General features: G+C 42.0%; 1 protein-coding gene across 2 annotated transcripts in view; it reads right to left on the bottom strand.

Moving 5' to 3' along the window:
- The window catches only part of DCBLD1 (discoidin, CUB and LCCL domain containing 1), a 53,341-nt gene extending 40,848 nt beyond the window's left edge, over positions 1–12,493 (bottom strand). For both annotated transcript variants that reach the window (XM_032484770.1, XM_032484771.1), the window contains exon 1: positions 12,292–12,493. In XM_032484770.1, the coding sequence (XP_032340661.1) occupies positions 12,292–12,373 (82 nt within the window). In that variant the 5' untranslated portion in view covers positions 12,374–12,493. The remainder of the gene's footprint in view (positions 1–12,291) is intronic.
- Positions 12,494–21,083: the final 8,590 nt, after the last annotated feature.

Below are 21,083 nucleotides of genomic sequence, written 5' to 3'. Positions count from 1 at the left end.
AGTATTATGCGAGGTGATGTGGTGTCAGGGGATGCTACGGTGGTAAATAACTTTGAAATACATAAATGTATAAAACCAATGCACTGCAGACTTAAACTTACACAATATCATACATCAATTATATCTCACTAAAACCGAGGACACAAAGAAGTAGAAATATGCCAAAGGGAAATGAAAAGCTTCGAGGGAGAGAAAATGCCTCCGGTATCATGTATTGAATAAGATGCATGCAAATGAAAACAACAGAGAAGCACGATTCCCATGAGCTCATCCTAACACTCTTGTAGCTTCACCTGGGGCCTAACTCTAACCAAGAACCACTGACAAAGACAAGAGCTATTTAAAAATCTATCAGTTTGTGTTCCATATGTAGTGTATCAACATCAATACTGTGGTTGTAACATTACAGTGCAGTTTGGCGTGATGTTATCGCAGGGGAAACTAGGTAAAGGGTACACACCGCCTCTCTGCATTATTTCTTACAACTGCATGTGATCTATGATTACCTCAGAATAAAAATTTTAATTAAAAAATTGAAGGAAAAAAACCACACCCTGTTAGTCTGGTTAAGTTTGGCTGGCAAGGTGTGAAAAGAAGGGGCTTTTATTTTGTATTTTATACTTTACTGTTTGGATTTTGTGGTCCTGTACGTTTTGCCTATTTAAATTAGTTTTAATTAATGTATTTATACCAGCTTGCACTGAAATGATCTCTATGGAATGACAACTAATAAACGAGGCCACTTTTATTCTAAAATCTCTCTGTACCAAATAGGTTAACCAAGTTCTCACAGTTACCTAAGGGGCATGGGGTGTTGAGTCTGAGGGGGTTCAACATCCGTCCTCAGTTTACAGATGAGCAAACAAGATGCCTATGGACTTTCTGTAAGGCTACTCAGCCAATGGTGGATCCCAGACGACAATGCCCAGGTGATCCAGTAATGGCTTTAGGAGTTTAAAAATGCTTTTGTCTCACCTCTTGATTTGACTTTGTAACGCACGTGTATTTGTGTTTAGTCTTGGAAAACCACCTGAACTGCTGCCCTCCCAGACCTCTTTAGATACTTTTACAACATTCGTCTATTAAAATGAACAGCTCCCTGATAAGATGTAACTGACCCTGGCAATGGTCATAAAGAGATGGAAAACTCCTGGGCAGAAGGTTGAGAAACTTTAAAATGAAAGGATCAGGCAGGTCACCACCTGTACTCACCAATGGACCTCGGCAGGACTACGAGTGAGGCAACAGTTATTACGTGTCTCCTCACAGGACACTGTGCTCTAAACACCAACACCTATGAAGTACTCTAGCCAAAAAGCAAAACAAGTGAATTAATAATTGACCCTGAATCTCATCAAGCCTTTAGGTCTCACTTCAGTCTACAGGAAATGCAGAGGGTAGAAGCACAAGTGTACTGACACCATGAGGAAGTCATTAGCCGAATCCAGGCTGTGTCATTCTAGGTACAACTGACCCAGTTTCTTCAACAATGAACTGTATGAAAGGACGTTTTAAAAAGCGTTTATTTTAGATTAAAGAAACTAAGAACCACAACCACTAAGTGAATCTTGTGGGCCCTGATTTAAAAATCCAATCTTAAAAAACCATTTTAAAAGGATAGTTGGGGTATTAAATAATATCAGGGAAGTATTATTTACTTTATTAGGTGTGATAATGGTATTGATGTTAGAAATGGTAAGAAAATATCTTTTTTTTTTAGGGATGCCTACTAGCATATATAAGGCTAAAATACATAATGGCAAGAGGTCTGGGATTTGCCATAAAATACTTCAGCAAAAAAGGGAGAGAGGAAAATCAATGAAAAAAATAGGAAAATATTGATGGTTACCTGGATGATGAGGATTCACGAGCTTTTTTTTTTTTTAATTAAAATGAAAAGAAATAAAGGTCAATCTTTAAGGGAAAAAATACAATCTTGGTTTTATGATTAAGCTCTGCATGGCACTGGGAGGATTCAGGGCAGTGAGCCAGTGTGAGGGGATAGGGACACTGAACTGACACCTACCTACCATCAAAGGGTGGCACGTGGCAAGATGGGGAGGGGGAAGCTTCGCCACAAGGAATCTGTCTACTCTTCAAAAGTGGCTCCCATAAGACGTCTATCTTCTCCTTCCTTTGATCTATAGTTCAGTTGTCAAAGCATATGATGACTCAGCTATGTATCATTTCCTCCTCTCCTGAGACTGAAAGCTCCACACTTTAGAATATTTGAAGGGTGGTCCACCCACAATGGGCCCAAATCCTGAGGTCTGCTAGGAGCCACAGCTGGTTTGTGAGACTGACCAACCACCTCCTCAAAACAATTTACAAAAATAAAACCGGATGGATGAAGTTTAGATTTTGAAAAAAGCCACAAGTACTCAATACTTTATAACTCCCCAAGTGATTTCTACCCCAAATTTAAGCATTTTCATTCTAAGCCTTTGGAAACAATCTGAATTAGAAGAGTCAGACTATGATAGCGCCAAGCAATTTGATATTATGGAAAAGTTAAAGTTTTGTCTTAGAAGACTATTTAATTTTTAAAACAGAGTACATAGATGTGAGGGAAAAAAAGGTTTAAAGCGTTTATTTTTATGATGTGGGATTAGAATTGATTTCCATTTTATTTATGTATTTATTTTCTGCAATATGAATATATTATATATAAACCAGAAAAACAATATAATGAAAATGACCAAATCCACCTAATGTTCTTTGTCACATTAAAGGCTACTTTCAGCATTAGTCTTAAGGTATATAGACTGGAAGAATCTCTGTAAACCAATATACCCAAACTGTCATTAAAAACTTACTCAACAAACAGCTCAAAACTTAGTATAATGCAGCTCCCATTTGAAGGAGCTCACGATCAAGGGGAGAGAGAGGTAAGTTAACAAATAATTCTTGACAGTAAAGTGACAAGTCCAAAAAACAGATAATGGACTCAATATCTGGTCTCCAAATGCCTGGAATGAATGGCTATGCCTCTGCTTTTCAGCCTCTAACATCAGCCATTTAGGAAGTATGGCTATACAGAGTATTTTCTAACTAAGCTTAAAACAAATCCAAGATGCTTGTCTGCACGAGTCAACCATTTATTTAGTCTACACCAATTCCCCCCACTAAGACAGGAAAGCAATAACTTCCTTAAAAGACTATTTCCTTTTGATAAGAAATCAAGTTCCACTAACAGCAAAGTAAAATTAAGATATACCTGGTATGGACTAAGTTCTGCAATACTACAAAGAATGAATTTAGGCTTTAAAAGAAAACTTTTAACTGAATTGCACTTGTTGGAAAATTATTTGGATGAAGTAAAACAAACAGTGCAAAAGTACTTTTAAGATTAATTATTAATAGTCCATAAAATAAGACAGCAGGCTTCAAACTTATTTTATTATGACCCATAGTTAGAATACAGATTTTTCTCATCACAATCTAAGTAAGCACACATGCAGACAGCTGTGTAAATAACAGAAGTCTAATGTTATAATACTTTTGATTACATGGAATGCACTGTGATATTTCCTATCTATTCATTTCTTTTTTCAATTAAAAGCATGCTGGTGGTGCCAATGGAAGTGACTGTATCACCTACGAAATGGGTTACAAGCTGCAGTTTGGGAAACAGTGCTCTAAAACACCACAAGTGAAACCGTTTCTAGAACCATGATTTCATGACAGTGTCCATGCTCTTCCTGATGTTCAAGTTACGACAGGTCTCAACACAGACACCATCACCCATGTGTGGGTGTGAGAAAATTCCTTCCCATGTGTGAGAGCAAGTGAGCCCGTGATGACTATGATCTTTTCAACCACAAAAGGGAGCCTGCAATGTCTAGAGAGCTCTCTGTCTGATGGTAAGGCCATCAGCTTTTCCAAAGTATTACTAATTTCACTGTCAGCCCCCTGCTCTCATAAAGCGTGTTCTTCTCCAATTGTGCTCAACTTTTGTACTTTATGCGTTACCTGGAAAGAAATGGAAGAACAAAGGCAGGAGAGCCTTTTTCTTCCATGTGAGAATAAAAAGAGTAAAACTGAATTTATGATGGTAAAACTTCAATTATTCAAAACCTTACTTTTCCTAAAAGGAAAATGGATAATATTTTGATGAAAATTACAGCTATAGACTAGAAACACGAGATCAAGTTCTGCAAAACTGTTTATCATCTCTTTAAACCTTATTCTCACCACATATAAAATAGATGTTAAAGGCATAACCAATAATCTAATGGAGACGATACTTTGGTCTTAGCAGACAAAAAAACATATGAAAGTATAATAAAAGGAAAACACAAGGGATTTATTGACAAAAGTCTCTCCATGTAAACTCTTCAACACAGTGTTTCCTATCAGCTAAAAAATCACTTAAAATAAACCAATTTGAATGCATGAAAATGAAACAAATCATTTCAAGAGGTCCTATCCAAAAGCCCCTACATAATGGGAGACTATTTCCATCAGTGCGCAAAGACATCAATAATTTTAACCTTAACATATTAAAAAGCATCATTTATGCCCAATGGAAATAAAAATCTGAAAACCTAGTTTAATGCTATTCTTTAATGTGCTTTATAAGTAAAATCAGTGAAAATTCTGTAGTCCTCCAGTCCTGTGACTCCTACTAAAAGGAAAAAAGATCATTGAAAGGGGTTGTGGAAGTAGGGGGTTAAAAGGGTTTGCATGCCTATTGTTTTTCTAATTTCGTAAATTATTCCCATACACTTGGGAGGTGACAGAGCACAGTGGTTGTGACCCTGGGTTCCTGTGTCCTTGGGAACTGTGTGGCCCTGGGGAGTCCCTGTACCTCTCCAAGTTTCAATTCATCCTCTCATATAGAGACAGCGATGGTGCCCAAATCACAGGGTTATCATGCGCATCAAACCCTACAACACTAGTAAAGCACTGACCACACAGGCTAGCATATAGTGAGAATTCAATATACTGTAATTACTATATTTTTATTTTAAAATAATACACATAGTAAAGTATCAAGGATATTGCTTTGAATTAGCTGACTTCATCCAAATTCCAGCACTCGTTGGCTCTACAATCCTACAAAGTTCCGTATTTTGTCTGTTCCAATCAGTTTTCCTCATCTTCAAAATGATCAACCATAACAGGGCCTGGTAAGGATGAATGAGGATGCACGTGCTAAAAGCTAGGAATTGCTGGAAAGTCTAACTGGAATGTATCCCCCAGGATTTACCTGGGGCCTACTAACTGCTAGGTCAGCATCTCTCAAAGTAGGCACTGTGGATCCCTCAGCCCTAGAGGGTTTACAAAAAGGTCACACCCTCGTCTCCAAATAAAGAGGTGTAAGAGAAATAAGCTTACAGAATTCTGCCTTTTCATTCATCACAGGACATCTCAAAGCCCTTGCAGTGCATGTGAAACTCTAACAGAGGATGCAGCCTGCAACATTCCCAGGGAATTCTGCTCAACAGCATCTCCTGGGTGTAGTGGGACGTACAGGCTGGCTCCTGCACAGGCTCACAAAAGTGGTACTTACAGAGAGACTCTGTAACAGGGCTTCTGGAATTAAAGATCAGAGGTAGAGACATGAATTATGGCCTTTAGAATTCTAAAAATGATAATGAAATTGTCCTATGTGATTGACATTCAAAAGCAAAACCTCACACTGCTGCTACCAAGTTACAAGGGGAATTGGCAATTAATTGAACATGGTGTTTGAGAGAAGTTTCTTAATTTCACAGATGAAAATGTAAAAGAAAACACACAAAAAACCACCTTTTTTGCATAGCATAGCAAGTCTAAGATGACTGTTTCATCCCTGCTAAATAGATACTCAAGATAAGGAAGTTGGAGAAAAGGGGCTGCTGACGTTTACCGTTTACTAGTAACATCAGGAGGCTGATGTAACGTCCACAGCGACGTTGCTGAAGCTGAGGATAATAGGAGCAATCCTCCTGTCTCTACAACGGGCCATATTTTCTAACTTCGCTTCCATGTTAAATATGCATATCGCCAACAGTCACAGAAAGCAAAACTGGATACTGACTTTTCTCTCTGGTGTCCAAGAATTCCAATATCACCAAGTACAAAGTTTGTCTAAGTTTTAAAAGTTGAAACTGTAAATGTTTCTCTCATGTTCTCCCATATACACAAGGGTTTTCACTTTGACAGATTTTTTTTTAATTAATGAGAACCAAAAAGTTATTGGAACAGGAAAAAAAATAATAAAATTAATTGAAAAAGGACTCTTTCTCATACTTAGCATTTATTGTAAAAGGTGACAGATCTTGAGTGTTTGAAGAGACTTTATATTATCTTATTTAATCATCCAGACAATCATATTTGATGGGTGATACTATTGGGATGATTATTAATTAGGATGATTATTAGGATAATATCAAAGGATGATTTCCTTTTCAAAAGTTATGGAACACTTCATACAAACAGGCATACATACAGAGAGCTGTATATAAAGTGTAATATCTCAAACATCCAAGTACATACCCCATAGCTTACAAGACAACATTTCCATTACGGCCCAAGATGTGCACAGCACACTTTCCCCCTCCTACTATTCCTGTTTACGTGTGAAGACACTGAGGCTCTCAGCAGCTGAGAAACTCAGCCCCAAGGGCTGAGCTGGCATCTGAACCTCACCTGTCTCACTCCAGAGACCAAGCACCAAGGCTGCACTTGCTGGTCACCCATTTTAGAGGTGAGGAAACTGAGGCAGAGAGATTTAAGACAGTACCCAACATCACACTACCGCTAAGCAGCACAACTGGTATTAAAACCCACATCACAATTATTTATTCATAGTCCTACTCTTTAGGTCTCAAAATTAACACAAGAAGCCTGCCATGTTTCATTCAAGGTTTTTTGTAAATCTTATGAGAAATTCCACCGCTCTCTCTCTTTAATTACTAAAGTAAGCTATTAAAGGAACAGTCTGAGGGGCAACTATTTTACTTTCAACAAAGGTTCTTCTCTTGGAGTAGCACCAAAGATGCTTTGTAAATTAAAGTTTCAGTAGATTAAAGGGCTGCTTCTCAAACTTCGTTGGACACAGCAACCTCCTGGGGATCTTGCTAACACGCAGAGCCTGAAATTTCTGGCTGTCCAGAAACCTTTAATAAATACTGGCCTTGCTCTTTGTCGGAAATAATAGTGAAAATAAGTTTTGTTTTCTTTTCCTTTTTTCACGAATAGAGTGCTCCATAAAAATCATTTACACACACCCTTTAGGTACATCCCCTAAACACTCCCAATCATGAAATGTAGCCACATAAAATTAACACGACCACATACAAGGATTTACAAGACAAAGACACTTCGGCAAATATGAGGGATTACAACTCCCAAGGAGACAGTCTGTGAAAACTAGGTTAATAAATTAAGCAGAAATGGCATTAAATGGTCAAGGCATACCTGACTACGTGGCTTAACTGCTGCTAATGTCACAAATGCCTAAGCACAGTCCCCAAATGACCTTCGAGATGAAGCAGGCCCCTGATGCCCCCAATGTATAAGCATCCGCAGATCTCAGAAGACCACTGGCTCACCTGGGCTAAACGTGTAACACCTGCTCCCGTTCTCAAGACTGTGGGCACCTAACTCATGGCAGCGTTTCTGGCGTTGCCTTGAAAAGGAGTCTCCGAGGTTCCCAGACCTTTTCTGGGTTGAATTTAGTTATTTTCTTGAACACAGGTATGGTGTTTCTAAAGACATCACAACAGTCATGTATGTGATTTAAAACACCTCGATGACTATAAGCCTTCATCTCATTCTCTCAAATGGCAGCCCCAGTTCATGCACTGACTCAGGAAATACTCATCAGCCTGTTATCGGCCAGGCCCTGCACCCGGTGCTGGTGGGAATTAAAAGTTCGGTCCCTGCTCTCATGGATCTTAGACTTTCCTCCTATTTTCCTCCCTCCCCTCAAAGAACCCTCCTCTTCAACTCCCACTGTAAGGCAAGTTAGGCATTTGGTTCCAGACTCAGCACCTTATGGCTCACAGAATTTATTTCCACTTTGGGTTAAAAATCAACATGTGGTGTTTTTCTCATCAGCTGAAGTCTCTCTCACTCCCCCACCCACGAGGCAGACAACTATTTTTTTTAAATTTATATACAAAGCAGAGAATGAACATCTGGAAGATGATATCAACATGACTATTCAATTGCAAACATGCAAAATTACTCCACAGTCTAAAGAAAAAAAATCTGGAAGTCTGGCAACATTTTTCATCTTCAGTGCCAGACTTTGAATATACCAGAATGAGTTCCTCTCCTTTAAATCCTTCTTTTCAGACTATTTACAAACAATGTTGGACTAGACATAAAACTTCGTTACTTTGTCTCGTTCAGGGTTTGATTCTCAACTGCAGTCAGCTCTGAGTTTTTAACAACAGGTCAGGGACTGTGTTTTCACTGCCTTCTCCCCAGGTCCTCCCTGAGCACCCATCAGGTAGGCACTGGCCACTGTGCAAGGCACAAAGCTTCTCCTGGACCTGACATTCTCACAGGGGGAGATTAGTGAGAGAGCTGACATTTATTGAGTTCTCTCTATGTGCTAAGTGCAATTCCAGATAAGGAGCTAATACACAAAACCTAAAAATGCAGAACAACTGGTTGCTCTAATATGTATAGAGCTGACTTCATACTGTAGGACACACATAGCAGTAAGTCCAAAACTCTATATAGGAAATATTTCCCTAAACAAGTTCCCCCCGCCTTAATATGACTCAAACCTTTGCTAAATGCTGCAATTTATTTAATTTCCCTATGCATCTTAAAAATAAAAACATAACTTTTGATAAATGTCAGATATCTTGCTTATTTCCAAACCGTGGTTTTTTATGACTTTTCAAGTCTGCTATAGTACCATAGGTTAAAGGATTCAGCTTTTGAAAAGTTAATAAAAACAGTTTGTGACACTACTCAGAGTTCAAATCCTGCTTTCATAACACCCTTTGATGAGTTTAATGAATCCTTTAGCACAATTTTTTTTCCTGAAATACATGGTATAACAATGTTTCAGAGTGTTAGTTACAAATTACATCTAGTAGAGGCAGAAGATATGGTACATACTGTTCTGCCGGCCATGCTCCCATCTGTCTGCTGTACTTGCATTTAAAAGGCAATAAAAATAAGCATGCCAAGAGCTGGGATGGCTAAACAAAATTAACTAGTGCAAACACCAGCTGTACCTTCGTAAAGAGCTTTGGTAGATTCTTTATTACTTAGTTTCCACTAATTAGGACATAACTTGAAAATATCTAAATATAAAGAAATTGTTTAATTCAACTCAAACATTTATTGAGCACTTTGGTCAGGTGCTGTGACAATAAATACAATTCCAGTTGCTGCCCTCAGGAACTTACAATCAACGAGTGACTGAATCCCAGATCTTTGACATGAAGGTTAAAGTCTGGGGCGAGTGCATACACTGGTGCAGAAGGTGCCAAAATAAACTTGTGCTTACTTTTAAAAAAGCCATTCACCCAAAACATCAGACATCAGTCGTCCCCTGTCGAACCAAATATAAAGGAGTGATGATTTAAAAACAGGCCTTCCCAAAGTAAAAAGTTAGAGTTGGGCAGAATTTTTTAAGCAATTTTTATATATCCAATTCTATGTTTAGAAGTTTCCTCAGAGATTAACTGCTTATTTTTATGCTTTATCTAATGCTTAAATCACAAGGAGGAAATCTTTAACATCCATTTCCACATATTTTGGTGAAGAGAGAATCAGGGATTTTGAACACAAATTCCTCACATGAATTAAGGGTATTTTATTGCACAAAACTTATAATCAAAGTAAGAAGATCTAAGTCCAAGGCTCTCGATTTATACAATTGAATCAGTGCTAACAATCAACTTCCATGTGATATTATGTAAGGTCACAATCACATGAAACAATCTTTGTGAATACCTAACTTTAGTTAAGTGAGTTCAGAGGAGCAGGGCATAAGAAAGAGTGAAAGTCAGCCCGAACTCTGCTCATCAAGCCCTAGTGCCTAGAGTCTGGCTGGCTGTGAATTCAGAAAGACTGAGATTTTTTTAATAAATTGAGCAAAAACACCATACAGGCAAGCAGCAGCCCTACAGAGGAATCAGTATAGTTTCATGGGGTCACCACACTGACTTTAAAAATTTGAATAATTTCTTTGACCAGACTTATAAATATTCAGATTAATTTACCAAATTTGTTTCTTGAAACATAACACAATGAATAAAAGTCTAATAATTAAATGGTCTGTAACACAAATGGTAGTAACATATTATCATAGCTCTAACATTATCAGATGTTTCAACAGTCTCAAAGCTGATTTGAATCAGAATTACCTGTGGGAACTTTTTTAAAGTGCATATTCCCAGGCCCCACCCACTGGACATTTTGATTCACAACCGGGTTGAGGCTTTCTAAAGCTTCTGGGGAGAGTGGTGATCCGTCAGGCTGGGGAGCCAAGAAGCACCAGACTAAGTTGACTCCAAGAACAATGAAGGTAAAATGGAATACAGTGTCTTCTCATCAAAACCAGACTGTTATGCTAAGGCTACCCTCTTATCTTCTAAACACTGAGAGCACTGATTTCACTTACGACCATCCAACTACGCGTCCAGTAGCATATCTCAAAACCTAAAATGGGTGTGCATGCTTAAATTTACAGAAGCTTGAAAAAACCAGAGACCCAAGGGCTAAAGCGGAAAAAAAATCAGAGTTTTGAGAAATACTTTTAAATCACAGATAATGCCTTTTCACTCAAGAGATATCAAAACTCTAGATTCTAGGAGATTTTTTTCAGGAAATGATCCAAATCTATGTTTCACTTCTTTTGTGGTTGAATATCTATACCTTTACTGGTTCTTTTAATATCCTAAATATATAGGATGCTTCATGGAAACTTCAATAACATCCTCTTCCATCAGTCATGTGCAATAAAATCTCAAATTTCAAGCTCTAGGAATCTAAGCAATCACTCTTGTTTCCAGAGAACTACTCTATAAAGTGGACCCAGTTTCAGAAGTCATCCGAAACTTCATTTGAAAAGATAAGTGACAGCTTTGGCCAGATCAGTACAGGGACAAATTGTACCATTCATAGATGCATTTAAAGGTGCATCTTCCAAGTGACTTGAGAAACATTTTCAAGTGCTTAAAACACCCATGATCAAAATCCTACATATTTACTAAAAGCATACATAATTATTAAAATTTTATGATATGCTCAGCATTCTGCTACAGTGGCAAGCCATATTTTGTCTAAATTTAAGCGCTTTTCCCCCCTAACAAATTGGTATGTAAACAAACTTAGGAACCACTACGAACATCTTGTGTATCAATGTTGCCGACTGGGAATGGATACATGGTTCAGTGAAAACACAAAAATGCCAGCATTTGACTTAGTTTTTAGTTTTGATTCTTGTCTCATTAGAAAACACAGGGCAGGGGTGTGGGGCAGTCAAGATATTCTGGATAGACTCACTGCCATCAGCTGTAGAAGGAAAGAAGTAGGGGAGGGGGGAAACAATTGAAAAACTTCGCAGAAAGCTGCCCCTTGCTATCAATAAAGAACTAAATCACAAGGATTTGCCTATGGCTGGTAAAACGGCTTAACTGCTTTCATCTGTTGGATATGTAAACCCGGTTGTGGGCTCATTAGGTCCAACTTGAAGCCAAGGACCAGGTCCAGGGGAAAATCAGCCTGGTCGACTCTCTCATACACCCAAGAAGGAACCGAGCCCCGGGGTCCGAGTTGGGGCGCAAGGGGCACACTCACACTGGCGAGGAGCCGCGCGGTCGGGCTGCCGGCTTCCCAGGCCGACCTCGGGAAAACATGTCCCGACCATTCCGTGCAAGCCACAAACGCACACGCTAGGATTCCAGCCCCGCAGGGAGTAGAGGCGACTGGGGAAGCCCGGCTGCCCAGCTGCTGGGCAGCTCTGTGCAAAGGAGCCTGGAGACGAGCGTCCCCGTACTGGACTCTCCCTAAGACGGCTGGGGTCGTCAGCTCGCGGCCCCCGGGCCAAGTCAGTTCCCACGGGGTTGGCAGAGTCAGGAAGTCTGGAAACTAAGTGAGCGGGGCTGCGGAGAGAGAAAGTGGGGAGGCGCCAAGTTGATCCTCCTGTTTGGGGGCGAAGTTAGGAGTCTGGTGGGGAGCGATGCCGACTGCAGTAACTTATTCTACAGTCGAGAGGCCGTCGGCCAGAAGAGTCCAGGACTCCGCAGGGAGCAGGCGGCGACCCCGACTTCCTCCCGAGCGCGGTCCCGACAGGCCCAGCCCGCCGCCCGCGGGACGCGCTCCACTCACCCAGCTCCTCCGCCTGGAGCCAAAACGGCGCGGAGACGGCGAGCAGCAGGGCCAGGAGGTCGCTGCGGGCGCCGGCCACCATGGCTCCGCCGGGCGCCAACTTGGCAGGCTCGGCCTCCCCTCGGCGGCCGCAGCCCGGGCCGGGCCGCCTCCTCCGCGGCCGAGCGCGGCGCCGGGACTGGGCGCAGCCGCGGCTCCGGCACCGAATCTCATTGGGGCGGCCGGGGGCCCAGCCCGGCGGGGGCGTCTCCCGCCCCGCCCCGCCCCGCCCCGCCCCGCGCGCCGGCACCCGAGGAGGAAGTCGCTCCCCGGCGGCGGCAGGCCGCTGGGGTGGAGGCGCCCGCGCTCCCCTCTAGGTGCCGGGCGCTCTCTGCTTCACTCTCTAGGTGCCGGGCGCTCTCTGCTTCACTCTCCTTTTCCTCCGCCCTTCTCCCCCAGTGCACGTGAACCTGCAAACCTGCAGGACTCCTGGCCGTGAGACCTGCCCGGAGCCGCGCTGTGCCCTGGTCGTCCCCAGAGTGCCCGAGCGCGTGGTGGGCGCTCCAGAAAGATTACTCTCCTCTGGGGCTTTGCCAATTCCACGGTGGTGGGCATGCCATTGACTGCAGCCCTGGGGGACTCGAAATATTGTCAGAGAGAAAGATGATGGTGACAAGATCCAGTTCAAGTCCCTCCATTCATTCATTCATTCGAAAGTTATTCCAAAAGTGTGCCTGCCAGACACAGTGCTAAACCTTGTGACACTTGCAGACGTTAAATCAGTCAAGTATGCAATACAAACCGCAATCGATGACGAAGAGTACTAGTGGAGCATCTTCAGGGAGATCTAATTAGATGGCAAGTGACCAAACTGCGGGGTAGGAATTAGCCAGGAAAGGCCTCACTTAAAAAGTGGAGAGTGAATGGGAAACAGAAAGGGGATAGGAAACAGAAGGCGGAGGACAAGAGAACAGACACGGTGTGCAAAGAAGCTGAGGGAGGAAAGAGCCAGGGTCGCTGGAGCAGGGCGAACAGGTGGGCACATGACCAGAGGCGGAAGCCCGAGCACAGGGCAGGGGCCGGAACGTGGAGGGCCTGGAAGAACGTGTAAATGACGTTCAGCTTGATCCTCGGAGCAACGAGCAGCCACGGGAGGATCTCACGGAGGAGTGACAAGATCCGATTCTCTGTGGGGTGGAGAAGGGCTTGGGAGAAGGCAGGTTGGAAGAGGGGAGAATTACACGGCTATTAGCGAGTAGTTGGATAGGGACGTGGCCATGGCAATGAACGAGGACAGAAGAAACGTATTTTAAAGGCTCTCTGACGTCTCCAGATCCCCTGTGGTGCTCCGCTGGGCGCCCGGCGTTTGTCCTGGGTAAGGTTCAGCCACACTTACACCTGCACATGCCGAGAGGGGAAAGCACTGGGGTTGGGAAGGAAACAGCCGCTCCGAAGTCCAGTAGTGGCCCGTCACTTCCTCTCTGGATACCCCCGATAGATTCTGCTCATACATGCATTCCTTTTTAACTCTGTGTTTTTAAACAGAGTATAAGCGCTGTTGAAATTTCAGATGAGATTAACTTTGAGGCTTTGCTTTCTCGAAGGTAGCAGAACTTAGAGGAAAGAACTTGGTTGGGCTTTAGAAATGAGGCTGATTCAAGTCTGAACCTCACATCGGCCACTGACTGGAGTTGATTCTCTCTGGGCCCCTGTCTCTTGGAGAGTACACACCTAATACTCCTGGCTGTCACAGGGACGAAATAAAATACGTAGATGAAGTTCTAGCATGTAAGGGGTCCTCAGTAAATAATACGCTTAGCATATTCGTATTGAAAGCAAATTCACACCCATGTTAGTATTAAATATTCTTGCACACAAAACATAAAAAGATACTGTGATGAATTGATCCTAACTCTAGCTTTCCCTGGTTCTTCTTTTCATTCTAAGACGGTGAATGTGGGCAGCTGCTGCTGGCCTCTAACAGGCGTGGCTCTGTGAGCTATGAATGAAGAAAGACAATGGGAGCATTGTTCCTCAGAGGAATTCATAGGGTGGGGCACGTGGGCTCCAGGGGTGGAGGGTGGCGGGGAACCTTTTCCATCTCAGGTGGTACCTTGATGGGAACCCAGCAGTCTATTCTACACCAGAATCCTGAGCCAGATCAGGGGAGAGATTTAGGATCTGGTAACAGAGAGAAAACAACAACAAAAAATGCCAGGTGGATCCTAATATTTTCATTCGCCATTCCTTCCTCTAAAAAAAAAAAAAAAGGAAAAGAAAAGAAAATCTCTAGTTAAGAAAAGCATAGCAAAAGAAAAACGTGAAAATACAACAGATTATCAATTATATTTTTGTATATGAGAAAATAAATAAGCCTCATTGAATTGATACGCTTCAACCACAAAGACTTATGTTAGGCGTGTGAGTGAACCTGTTTTATTCTTGAGTTGATACTATTTTGACTTTTTTTTTTAATAACAATGCCTTATGGAATCTCAGAATTGAATGTAAAATTCTAAGATTCCATTAAAAATTATAGTTGTTAGACTCTGGCTACAACATCTCACACACGAAGATTTAAAAACTGCTTATCACATGAAACATCTCCCAAGAGGGTCTCTCACAAGTCTATTTCACATTTAACCCCTCCCCCTACTTACCATCCAGTCTTTCCTTATTTTGTACTTTTGACTACAATTTATGTTTATATTTGCTAGCTCTTCTGTAAAAATAGAGAATAGCTGTCCAGGGCTGCCTTGCTTTATATATAAAATATATATCCTGTATTGCTTAGGTAAGACAGAATTTCAACAGAACTGCAAGGCTAGTATTATTCTAAAGTAATTAGAAAGCTTTAGATTGTGGTTCAATTTGACAATCTAAACAATTTTGTTCTTAACATTTAGTAACCCTGATTGTGGGTCTATGGAGTAGAACAAAAGAGAGCAATTTGAAACTCTTACAGGCTTCTACTTGCTGAATACGCTCTCTTTTCCAGCTCAATTCAGTAAATATGTTTTAAATGTTTTCTATATGTGAAACAATGTGATGGTGATACAATGAAAACAAATACAAAAGCCTCTCTCTTTCCATAATTCATGCTCTAACGATAGAAATTTGAGCAAAGTAATGATATAGTTTGATAAGTACAATGATAGTAGAGGTTCAGTGTTACAGAATCACAGAGGAGAGGTATCTAACTGGATTTCAAAAACCTAGGAGGGTGTGGGAGGGGTGAGCATGAGAATTAGAAGGAATAACGTTTGGCAGATGAGAAGAAGGACTCATGAGAAAGCGGAGAAATAGAGATGACAGGGAACTTATTTGAAATCAAACCTAATTCATCCGGGCTGGAGCAGTGAGCTTGAGACAGGAGTGGGAGCCTGAGATCTGGGGAGGAGGCAGGAGCAGGATCTGAGGGCTCTAAGGGCAAAGGGAATCGGAAAACTGGCAGAACTTGTTCAGGTTTGCATTTTTGAAAGACCACACTGGCTGCAGAGTCGGGAATGGATTGGAAAGAGAGGCAGGGAGACCAGTTAGGGGCCTGGGGCAATACTCCACACTAGAGATGAATACACCTCACCCCTTGTACTCAAAGTTGGGGGTCCCCAGACCAGCAATGTCTGCAACACCTGGGAGCTTTCGAGAAACACAGACTCCTGTCCCCACCCCCACCAGGACCTCTGAACCAGAATCTGCACTTTAACAATATCCCCAGGTAAGGATAAAGCCGCGGGCCAATCTGAGAGATAAAGGGTAGAAACACAAGACAGACTGAGTCTTAGAATGTAAACCATGAGAGAGAAGAGAGATTAAATTTTAAATTCAATGGCCCAAATAATTTGTATCACCCACATTACTTCTCACCTCTAACTCCCTATTGACTTTTCAAAAACATGGGTTGCTGAGTTTCACTAGGAATTCTTAAATGCTGTAGCTCACTGTGGCCAAGTCTCACCTTCCAGTCCCCTCTTTTGTGGGCCCAGAAACTCGATTTTTGTCAGTGTGCCTGACCTTGGGGATACTGCTCCATGATAATCACAGAAGTATATAAACCAGCATCAATGCCAATTTTTTTTAAGTTTTGTATTTTTTTTAACATTTTTTATTGAGTTATAGTCATTTTACAATGTTGTGTCAATGCCAATTTATTAATTAACAGTGATAACTATAAAATGGTGAAGGACATCCTCTTCAGCATGAAAACGACTTTGGAAGCTAGACTCTATCAGAGGTTATTAGAACATAAAAGAAAAGCAAGGCTAATTATTTGAGTGGTTCTAATGTTTGAAGGCAATGAAGTAAGGCTGCTTATACTTCCCACCCCTCACCCTTATTAAAGTACAGTATTATTTTGACACTTATTAGAACTGTAAGGGAGACTTTGTTCAGGACTATTGTAATAGGAGAGAGAGGTCAGCACCACCTCTGAATAAGGCAAAGACACCTGGGGATTTTGAGCCCAGAAGCAGAGTGATGTGGGACTGGATGGGACATTACTAAGAGGAGACATTAAGCGTAGGGGGATTCTTATTAAACCCACTTAACAGGATTCCTACTGAAGGCAGGTTGAGGATTTAGGCATCAGAAGTGGGGAATGAGGAACTTGATCAGATATCAAGGGTGGGGGATTCTCTCTAAACTGATTTAGCAGAAGTCTTGCTAAAACCAGACTAAGCAGACCAGAGAGGACCCAAGGATAAGGCACAGTCAAAAAGGCGGCTCAGAGTGTTACCAAGGCTGTTGCCCAGAATCATATACCTGCTCCTCCCTTGAATGGAAACCAATTACTTTTATCTAAGTTTCAAGAGGAAGCTGCAAAGAGGAAAAAACGGGAACTGGTTAGAACCAACTAGGCTCAAGATGGTGGGAGATTTGACTTCCAGTAGATCTTGAGCCTCACCATACACTTGGTGTAATATATTAGCATGGGCTAAATGACACACCCACCAGTGCCATGACAGTTGACGGTTGCCATGACAACCAGAAAAGCCCACACAAGGATTGAAAAGGAGGGTTGCATCAGTTCTGGGTCCAAAACACCCCTGTTCTCAGGTAAGTTATGAATATTCCTCCCACTTTTTCCAGTTCCCTCCCTTTTACCTTGGTCCTCCTATATATTTGGTGTCTCCACCCAAACTGGGTTGAGAAGTTGATTTGCAAACTAGGTTCCCACTTCTCCATTCTTTGGCCATTGAATAAAGCTTGTGCTGTTTCAGTCTCAGTATCCTTTATTGGCTACACAAATCCGACAGAAAACAACCTTCCTGGCTGAGACTCCTGGCTAGAACCCTGGCGCAGGTCTAGTCGACCAATTCTGTAATAGGAAGAGCTTGACTTCAGTTTGGTCAGGGAGAGCCATCTTTGTCACTCGCATGTGGATATTTCTGCCACCAGCACTAAAGAGCTAGATTAGGCAGGTCAAAGCCTCTCCCAGTGCAGAGCTTAACAGAGCACTATGTCCACTTGCCTCCTATACTGGCCTTTCTCTAATTTCCATTTCTTCTTTAGATATATTGTGATAATCAGGCTTTCTCCTGTCCAGACTTTCTCCCGTGTATCCTCATCCTGTTTCTAATTCATTATCTATTGATTTATGGTGTTAGCTTTCAAGACGCAACCCTATTTTCAAGTTCTATTTACCTGCAAACCATTTGTGTAGTTTTAAAAAATAGTTTTTGAGGAACGTTCATACACTTGATATGAATTGGTACTTAAGACAACTCTATGGTAGCTGTTACCTAATTATGGGACACTCACAGAGCACTCTAAGGCTGGAAAAACTATGAAGCAAAGAAATTTATTTATTGAAACTAGTGTTTCCCAAGTGGATTTGAAATTTCATTTTTGTTTTCTATGGCATGCTGGATGGGGTGTGGGGGTAACTGCATAGTTTCTATTTTGTTCTGTTTTTTCCAAATACATTCAGTGGAGACAGAAGAGATGCAGTGGGGCAGCTTCATCCCCCAGGTTTAAGAGCCCAAAACTAACCAGTGGCCCATTTCTACACTCTCTAACTATGCATGAGACTCAGATGGAGGGGACAGACCTGATCCGTGTGTATTGCTGGAGGGGAGATCTAGGCTTTGCTGTCATCACTGTTGCCACCTTCAGTCCAGAGACCTGAGCCATTTGTCTGGGTGAGGAGGGGAAGGAGGGGCTCACTTCCACCCAGGAGGCTAAGGTCCTTGTATTTTGGGAAAATCTTCCTGGGATTACACATCATTAACAGCTGTCACTCAGAACTCCAAAGCAAAGGAGAGCCCTCTGCCTCATTCATAACAGCCATGACTATTGACCCAAGGATTGGAATTGGACCTGGGAGCTGAGTGTCAGTTTCAGCTAACAGGCTCAAGTTACCACCCGTCTCTACTCTGGACCCTCCTTCTGAGCCTAGAACCCAGGGAGGAAGAGCTGGAGAGGGAGCTTGAGGAACAAGGGGTTGTCAGGGAAAGGACAGCAGGACGTGGAGGATACCACAGTTGGGGGAGCAAGCCCTGGGTGCGGAGCTGCAGGTCCAATTCTGAGGCTGAAACTGAACTTTAGACCTTTAGGATGACTTCTGAGATTAAAACCAACATGCTTGGAGCTGGGGAAGTAAGAGACAGGGTTGGGGAACCCAGCAGTCCTCATCCCAGCCCCAACCCTGTCCCCAACTCTTATGTTCTTGTGACACAGGGGACAAGGGGAAGGCTTTGGACAAGTAGTGAAGGAGAACTGGGTCTAGTTCCAGCTCCACAAACTCTATGACCTGTGCAAGTCACCCCCTCCTCCCTTAGAGCTTTAGTTTCCTCATCTCTATGAGGAGGAGGCTGGACTGGACAGACTGTGGTACTTCCTGCTTGGACAGCTAGGATGCTATCCTGATGCTAATGTGAGCCACTGGGGAGGTGGAGGTGATCCTTTGTAATCTCTGGAGGCATTACCGGAAACTTAAAACATTGAACAAGCAAACAAAAACTTTCAAGGAGAGGTGGCTGCCATTCTCTGCCCCCCCCCCCCCCCCGTGACTCTCAGATATTCAGACCTGAGGGCTGAGGGTTTCAAAGAACAGGTATCTGGTATGGATGGAGTGAGAGAATATCTATGAAGACACGCTCCCATGCAGGGGAAATCATGACACCTGGGACAAATGAGGGCTCTCCATTCAAAAGCCTGGGCCCGTTCTATCAACTTCTGCTAAGAAGTGTTGACACCTGAGTTGACTTTATAGTTTGAAGAAAACAAAGACCATTAGTAGCCACCAGTCCACTTAAACAGGAAATGCATTTCTTTTAAACAAGACAATGAATGTTACAGCAGGCAGACCTCAGCAGTGGGGTCTGGTCTTTCCTAAAATCCCTTCAGTCCTGTCCCCACACAGTGGTTTGTAAATTTCATATAAACTTACCAATTCTTATTCTGATAAACGTTTTGAATGCAGAAACTCAATGAGGTAGGAAATAAAATCCTAAGGATGAGTAGGAAATTGGATGATTCCTATTAAAACCTCTTGTCCACTTTTTTCCTAAAGCCTTAGATCTCCTACCTTCATGAGCTTTATCTGATCATCATTTAGCTCTATATGTGAAGGACTGAATGTCAGCTTGTTTGAGAGACAGCTCTGCCTTTTCAGGGAGGATGTTTTCCATTTTCTCAAAATCTCAATGTTTATGTCACATGACTTAAAAAAAATTGTGACTCCAGGCTACAAGGGGATGATCATAGATTGGAAGAGATAAAAATCTTGAAATCAAGACATTTGAGTTATCTTTCTTAGCACAGAGGTTTCTAAATAAACAGAAACACCTTTATGGGTTTGATTCTGAAGTCCTCATTTAGACAACAATTGTCTTGGTTAATGGAATTTTTATTTGAATAGAAACATAGAATTAGGAGATGGAGAGGCAGGTTATAAGGACTGCAGAAGACTGACAGTCTGTGAGCAGAGCTGCTATAGGAAGCCAGGCAGTCTGACACCAGCTCTCTCCGCTTCCCCTCTCCATCCCCTCCCCACACTTAGCCACTCTTTGCTGGCTTCTCAAACTTACCAAACGAGATCTTTAAGGATACAGGTTTGGCAGACCATGGTTAAAATATGAGCTGAACAGCTTCTCTGCCACTCCCTCTCTACCCCTTCCCTCACTGCAGCTTTAAAAGGTCTTTCGTACTTCTATGAATCATTTTTAAAAGCTTTGCTTTCTTCATGTGGCCCAGAGATGTCTTTGGGGATGTTAACTGATCGCGTTTTAACAGAGAATTACAGATGGGTCCCAACTACTTATGATTTTTCGACTTTATGATGGTGCAAAAGCAATACATATTCTACAGAAATTGTACTTTGAATTTTGAATTTTGTTCTTTTCCTGGGCTAGCGATATGCAGTAAGCACTCTCTTATGATGCTGGGCAGCAGGGTGTAGCTCCCTGCCAACCACGTGATCAGGAGGGTAAACAGCTGGTACACTTACAACCATCCTGTTCTCATATGACCATTCTGTTTTTCGCTTTCAGTACAGTATTCAGTGAATCACATGAGATATTCAACACTTTATTATGAAATAGGCTTTCCATTAGATCATTTTGCACAACGGTAGGCTAATGTAAGTGTTCTGTACATGTTTAAGTTAGGCTAGGCTAAGCTATGATGTTTGGTAGGTTGGGAGTATTAAATGCATTTTGATGTATGATATTTTCAACTTACCATGGGTTTATCAGGACGTAACCGCATCGTAAGTTAAGGAAAATCTGTATTTTTTTAAGATGGTGTCTTAAACAACTTGGGTTGCTATAGCAAGTACCCTAGACTAGGTGGTTTAAACAATAGAAATTTAT

Source organism: Camelus ferus, chromosome 8 (genome assembly GCF_009834535.1).
Source record: "Camelus ferus isolate YT-003-E chromosome 8, BCGSAC_Cfer_1.0, whole genome shotgun sequence".
NCBI lineage: Eukaryota > Metazoa > Chordata > Mammalia > Artiodactyla > Camelidae > Camelus > Camelus ferus.
Note: the sequence above shows the minus strand (reverse complement) of the source record. Positions and strands in the feature narration are given on the sequence as shown.